General features: G+C 59.2%; 1 protein-coding gene across 1 annotated transcript; it reads left to right on the top strand.

Annotated features, from left to right (window-relative positions):
- Positions 1-991: 991 nt before the first annotated feature.
- SOX3 (SRY-box transcription factor 3) lies at positions 992-3102 on the top strand. Its single transcript, XM_055564751.1, has one exon. The coding sequence runs from the start codon at positions 992-994 to the stop codon at positions 2348-2350; it is 1359 nt and encodes a 452-aa protein (XP_055420726.1). The 3' UTR covers positions 2351-3102.
- The last annotated feature ends 4007 nt before the right edge of the window (positions 3103-7109 follow it).

Below are 7109 nucleotides of genomic sequence, written 5' to 3'. Positions count from 1 at the left end.
ATCCCCCCCCCCCCAAGAAACTTTTCTTTCACTTGGAGAGGCTCTGTGTTGCCATGAAAACGGATTTTCCAAGGGGCCCGACCCTCCCCCTCAGGGGCATCGGACTGGAAAAACCGAAATGGCCAGAGAGCAGAGACAAAAAGGGGCCGCTAAACGGGGGCCCGGAGAAGAGAGCTGAGGCCGGTTCACCCCTCCGCGCCCCCCCTCCAACACTCCCCGCACCACCGCATGGGAGCGTTTCGGCCCGGCCGGGGCGCCGGGCAAACCACCGAAAGCTCGCAGCTCCACTGCGCCCCGCGGTCCCCAAGCCTGTCTCCCGAGCCCCGCTCCCTGACCCCCGCTCAGTGCTGGGAGCGCTGGCCCGGGGCTTCCCGGTGGAGGGTCCTACCGGAACGGGGCCGATTCCAGGGAGGGCTTCTCGGAGCCCAGCACCGGGGTACCTCCACTGCACCCCGAGTCTCCAAGGCCGCCTGGGTAGCTGGCCGTGTCCTGTGTCCCTTAGCGCTGGCAGCAGAAGCGGTTGGAGAACCTCCGCGCAGACAGCGGAAAGCTGTGCTGGGTGGCCCCGGGACCGGACGCCCCCCGGCCTTGACAAAGTTGTTTTCGGAACCCTGTGGGCGCCCCCTGCCCCCTCCCCCCAAACTGGCTCGCGCCCCCCTCCCCCCTCCGTCACCTCCTCGAGTTTCGTTCTTTCAAACTTTTTGAGACCCTAATTGGTGGTCCCTGAGCGGCTGTCCGGGACTCCCGCCTCCTGAATAACTCTCATCACGTCACCAGGCCCCAGAGAGGCGTGGGGGTGAACGAAAGGACTCCCCGAACTTTTTTTTTTCCAGCCTGGCCGAACAAGGGCTCCGTGATGATTGGCCAGGGCGCATCACTGCAAGCCTGTCAATCACCGGGCCTCCGGGTGGCGAGGGGCGGACCGAGCCCCAACCCCGAGGGATCCGAGCAGGTATATAAGAGGCCCGGCGAGCGCCCGACCAGACTGCGAATGCGACCTGCCCGAGACCACGCATCAGGTGCCAGCAGCCTGCGGGGTCCCGCTGACTTGGCGCGGACCACTGCGGCCAGCCTGCCCTTCCCGCCCGACCCGCGGGCCCAGCGGCCCCCAAGCGCCCCTCCGACGGAGTCCCCGGGCCTTTTCACCGTGGCCGCTCCAGCGCCTGGAGCGCCTTCTCCTCCCGCCACCCTGGCGCACCTTCTTCCCGCCCCGGCCATGTACAGCCTGCTGGAGACTGAACTCAAGAACCCCGTGGGGCCACCCACCCCAGCGGCAGGCGCGGGCGGCCCTGCAGCCCCGGGCGGCGCAGGCAAGAGTAGTGCGAACGCCGGCGGCGGCGCGAACGCAGGCGGCGGCAGCAGCGGGGGCGCGAGCGCCGGGGGCGGTGGTGGGGGCGGCGGCGGCGGCGGCGGCGGGGGCAGCGATCAGGACCGCGTGAAGCGGCCCATGAATGCCTTCATGGTGTGGTCCCGCGGGCAGCGGCGCAAGATGGCCCTGGAGAACCCCAAGATGCACAACTCCGAGATCAGTAAACGCTTGGGCGCCGACTGGAAACTGCTGACGGACGCCGAGAAGCGGCCGTTCATCGACGAGGCCAAGCGGCTGCGCGCGGTGCACATGAAAGAGTACCCGGACTACAAGTACCGGCCGCGCCGCAAGACCAAGACGCTGCTCAAGAAGGACAAGTACTCCCTGCCCGGCGGCCTGCTGCCCCCCGGCGCCGCGGCCGCCGCCGCCGCCGCCGCTGCCGCCGCGGCCGCCAGCAGCCCGGTGGGCGTGGGCCAGCGCCTGGACACGTACACACACGTGAACGGCTGGGCCAACGGCGCCTACTCGCTGGTGCAGGAGCAGCTGGGCTACGCGCCGCCCGCTACCATGAGCAGCCCGCCGCCGCCGCCCGCGCTGCCGCAGATGCACCGCTACGACATGGCCGGCCTGCAGTACAGCCCCATGATGCCGCCAGGCGCCCAGAGCTACATGAACGCCGCGGCCGCCGCCGCAGCCGCTTCGGGCTACGGGAGCATGGCGCCCTCCGCCGCCGCCGCCGCCGCCGCAGCCTACGGGCAGCAGCCCGCGGCGGCGGCCGCCGCCGCCGCCGCCATGAGCCTGGGCCCCATGGGAACGGTGGTGAAGACGGAGCCCAGCTCGCCGCCGCCCGCCATCGCCTCGCACTCGCAGCGCGCGTGCCTCGGCGACCTGCGCGACATGATCAGCATGTACCTGCCGCCCGGCGGGGACGCGGCGGACGCCGCCTCGCCGCTGCCGGGCGGCCGCCTGCACAGCGTGCACCAGCACTACCAGGGCGCTGGGACTGCCGTCAACGGCACGGTGCCCCTGACCCACATCTGAGCGCCCACCGGCGCTCGCAGCCCCTCCGCCCCACCCCGCCCTTGCACCCCCGCGTGGGGACGCCTTGTTGTTTAGCTTTGCTTGCCTGGGACTGTTGCCTTGTACCGATGATGGGGAGGATGGAAAGTTTGGCTGTAGCTGTCGGGGTTTGTACGAAAACTGAAAGGAGTCCGGAGCGGCGGAAATGGGACTTTCTCGACCTCGCCGGCCCCTCGCCGCCTTCCCTCCCTTCCCCTTCTGTAGGCTGGGAATCCGCTGTGTTGTTTGCCAAGAAAAAGCCGCCCCCCCCCCCCCAACCTCCTCCTCCTCCTCCTCCTCCCGGGTTCCTGGGTTTTTCTGTTGCGTTTGAAAATGTTGTCGCATTAGTTTGCTGTTAGCCGAGGAGTGAGTGAATGGGGCAAACGGACTCGGGTGAGGCTGGCTTGAGAACTGCAACGCCTCCTCTCCCAGTCGCGTTGCATCTGTTTTCCTCGTGGGCTCGGGGTGTGGGGGGGGGGGTGGGAACTGACCGCCGCGGCGCGGCAGCCAAGGCCGATGTTAATTTATAGCCAGGTGTGCGTGTGTCTCCCGCCTCGCCGCCCTGGCCGCGGGACAGCTTTCTGTCCAGTCCGCATTTAAGCTGTTGAGTTGGTGATTTCTGCCGTGATCTGTTTGATATTTCGTCGCGCTAATGTATGTGGATTTCGTTTGGGTGGTAGGGCTAAGGGGCTATTTTGTTTCAGGATTTTCAAGGTTTTATTCAGTTCCTAAATGAGAGATCAATAAATTTTATAACCAACATAATGGAGTCCTGGTAATTTTGCGGGCCTGAAACTTTAGGTGCGGGTTAGGGAGGGAACCAGTCCTCGGTACTGCGACCGTGGTCCGGTCCCGGGGCCGGGGGTGGGGGGCCTGGGGGGAGGCAAGCGTGATCTGGAACGGTTTCTTCTGTAACTACTGGTGATCGCAAACACGGCGTCTCCCGGTATTTTCAACTGAAACTCCAAGGAGAAAGCGATTTGTCTTTCCGGGAGCGAGCATACTCAGGCGGAGGCTAGCACCCCGCGGCCACGCACTTGTTGATCGCGGCGGCGGCAGCCGCCACGCGGGGCGGGGAGGGGCGGCAGCGGAAACTGCCCCGAAAGGGGGCACATTTACCTTTGTGCACTGGGGCGGGAAGATACTCGAGTCAAGCCAAATGATTTACAAACGAAAACCCTTCGGAAATCTCAGCCTATTAAACAGAAATAGTTCAGGACTCCCTAGCAGGAAGCCAATACATTTCAACCGAGGTGGCTGAAGCGGCAGAGCCAGCATTCAACGCTGGAAGGTGTGGTTTTCAACAGTCCACCTTAGATTTTTGCAAAGATCTCTGAGACTTCTCTGATGGCTTTCTTTTTGACTTGTCACTCCAGCCCACTGACTGGTTTTCTAGAAGAGGCTCCCTCTCAACCCGAGCCTCTAGCTAGTTTTCAACTCCCTCCCTCCCCCCACTCTCCCTCCATCCCTGACCCTTGGGATTTCCACTGTGCCCCCCGAAAGGCCTTTGGTTTTGCGCCTGGCCACTCGGCCCCAGTGAATCTGTTTGAGGCCTAGGAAGAAAACAAATAGAACCAGTGTTTTTTTACCCCCTCCTCATCTGTTTGAGGTGATTTCCTTAATCCCTCTAATCCTGTTACCTCGCTATCCCAGAATAACTAAACTCGGGCTTTCCAGTAAGCGCGGCCTGGTGTACTGTGTTTTATCCTCTTCCACTCCTGACCACAGGTTTCTTTGCTTGAGGTCTGCTGGACTCGGGGCGACAGGAACTCCCGTTAAATTGGTCTGAATTCCACATTTCCAGCCGGCTTCCTTTGTGCGGGCTGACCATTCACCTGCGAGCAGGGGGGGCTTTGCGGGGGGTGGAGGGTGGGGTGGAGGAGGGGCGGGGGCTTTCTGCGGCTTCGGGGGTCGTGCCCGCTTTTTACACCTCACTGCGGATCCCGGAGACTTAAGCTCACCACGCCTCTTGGAGAAAGGTCGGGTCTCCCTGGGAAGGCGGCACCACCCCTCCCCCGCAGGCGCTGGCACTGGCCTCCCCCGACGGTACCGCACGGGGTGGGAGGGCTCCCGGTCGTGATGCACCGACCGCGGCGGATCGCCCTCCACCTGGTGCTCCTCCCGGGCGCATGCTGCGTCCGGTGTGGCGAAGCCTCACTACCGCTCGCTCCCCTTCCCGTCCCACGGATCCCGGGCCCCGCAGAGCGGGTCGGCGCTGCCAGTCTTGCTGCCGTGACTGGAGAGCAGGGTCCCAGGCTACCACGTTCCCCGCCACCCGCGGTCCGCGTCCAGGGGGGTGGGGGGTGGGGCGGGAGGCAACTCTCTGGTCATATCCACCCCCTATTCGTATCTTTCACAGTGTTTGGGCGTCCGTAAAAATACCCGTCCGTCGGTTACTCTGGGTTCAAATTGCTAGCAATTGTGGACCCAAGTTTGGTCTGAAAGACTCCGGGCAAGGGAGGGTTGAAAACAAGCAATTCCACCCCACTGAGGGGGCGGTGCCAACGCGGGAATAAATTGACACCGCTTCTTTCCAAGAGTCCATTGTGCTGCTGCCTTCTTAGAAGTGCCAGGGTCACCCTTTCAACCGGTCTCACACACTACTGGCCCCCCTCTCTAAACATCCACGGCTTTGTGCTCTACTTTGTCCGATTTCCAAATTGCCTTTAAGAGAAAGGATTTCATCAATCAGCACATTTGGAGGATTTAAATATAGATGAAAGATAATTGTTTTTTAACTTCAGCCACAGGGAAGAGAACTGCACTGGAGTGCAACTTCCATACCCTGGGCCAGAGTTTCCAGACTGGCGCAACACCCCCTCCTCCTCTTCCACTCCTCCCCCACGTCTATGGGGACAGTTGCCCCTCAATCTGTTTTCTAGCTTAGGGTTCTGGTCAAATTTGATTTGAAATAAGGGTTCTGAGGCTGAAATGGCAACAATAACAAAATCTGGTCAAGCCCCAACTCCTGCCTTTGGGGGCTTGTTTTACACATGAGAAAACTGGCCCCTGCACGGGAAGTGACAGTGCTCAAGGTTGCTTAGCTGGTCTCTGGCTGCACAGGGGAACGGGACTCCCAGGCCTGGTGGACGCCTGACTCTGCCACAAGATGGAGAGCAACTGATGAAATTCCAGCTCCAGCTGCCTCTCAAGCCCTTAATCTAGTGGGGTCTCTGTAGAAAAGATGTCATTTCTGACATACAGACACCTAGTGGCCAATGCTTGGCAAATGGTGAAGTGATGGGCGCATCGGGTCCTCACAGAGGGATAAACACAGTCCATCTTTAGTGTCTCCTGACAGGAGCAGAGTTATCTTTTGATGGGAATTATCCCAGGGACAGGGGAGCCTGGTGGGCTGCTGTCTCTGGGGTCGCACAGAGTCGGACACGACTAAAGTGACTTAGCAGTAGCAGCAGCAGCATCCTACATGGAGATGTTCTTTGCTGGCTTGTCTGTATATCTCCCCTCATTAATCTCCTGTCTAAAAATCTACAGGGGGAGAGGGCATCCAAAACACAGGTATAGATTTATTAACAAAGACGTTCATCACAGACCTGCTTGTGATAGTAAAAGTTATACCCAACCCAACTGTTCAACAGATAGGAAAAGGTTATGTAAAATACCTTTTCCCCCAAAAGACTACTTTGCAGATATTAAAAATTGTGCTGGGAGAGATTACAATGACACAAGATAACACTTAAAACAGATCTAAAAGAGCAAGATGCGCAAAAGTATATTCAGTACGTGTGACCTACTGAAGTATGTATGAGTCGGAAAACATACAAAAATGCAGGGTACTATCATGAACATTGGTTAGTCTTCCTTCTATTTATTCGTACTTCAATTTTCTCTGATAGGACTGTATCCCTGCTATCATCAGAAAAGTCAGCTTTAAAATATATTCTCTCCCAGTCACAAATACAGAAGTGTGTCTCCTTGTGAAAGAAGAAAGTTCAAGCTTTCCCTTCGTTTGTTTGGGGTAAGGGGGGTCGGGAGCCCCAGCAGCAGTAATTCCCCTGCTCTCCTCCAGATCGGGGGCTGCAGTGAACACAGCAGAGCAACCCCCTGCCAAGCGCCCTCATCAGTCAGCGGGAGCAGGAGCAGATTAGTGACGGCTCTGTCATTCTTCGGACCCACTCACTGGAGAAAAAGACCTCCTTGGGAGCCAAGCTGAACAGCTTGGACCGCGGGAAGCAGGGGCCATTGAGGAACCAGAAAGCGCATAAACCCAGGAGCCTGCAACTCACTGCCCTCTTGGGAGGGGGGTTCGGAGCAAGCCCACAGGGTGTGTCCTGGGCCAGGAGGGGAGGGACTAGGTGAACACCCAACTCGCACCCACACAGCCGAATGAACAAACATGGTCGGTTGTGTCCCTTCTCCCCATCACTACCATCTTCATCCACACCACCATCACTGCCTGCCTGACCACTGCCATGGCCTCCTATCTGTTTTCCCTGCATCCACTGTGCTCCTCACCAATCCACTCTTCCGGAGTGTCCTGTCAACTTTTCAAACAGAAATCCTATCAGTGTCACTTCCTTTCTTCATAACCTTCTAGTGACTTTTTATTGTCTGATCAATGCTGTGTCCTTCTATGCCTCTCTCCTCCAACCCCCACCTCCCCCACTCCCACCTCAGGATCCCCCTGAGAAATGTTTGTTAAATAAATCATAGTTCCTGATGGTTTCATATCTAAATAAAATTTGAAGTCCAGTAGTTTTCTCAGATACAGATTATTATG

The sequence above is a fragment of the Bubalus kerabau genome, chromosome X (assembly GCF_029407905.1).
Source record: "Bubalus kerabau isolate K-KA32 ecotype Philippines breed swamp buffalo chromosome X, PCC_UOA_SB_1v2, whole genome shotgun sequence".
Classification (NCBI taxonomy): domain Eukaryota; kingdom Metazoa; phylum Chordata; class Mammalia; order Artiodactyla; family Bovidae; genus Bubalus; species Bubalus kerabau.
The sequence above is the reverse complement of the archived record's forward strand: the minus strand, read 5'-3'. Positions and strand labels throughout refer to the sequence as shown.

Excerpts from the sequence above, each read along its gene's own strand:
- SOX3 (XM_055564751.1), top strand. The coding sequence starts at position 992 with ATGCGACCTGCCCGAGACCACGCATCAGGTGCCAGCAGCCTGCGGGGT.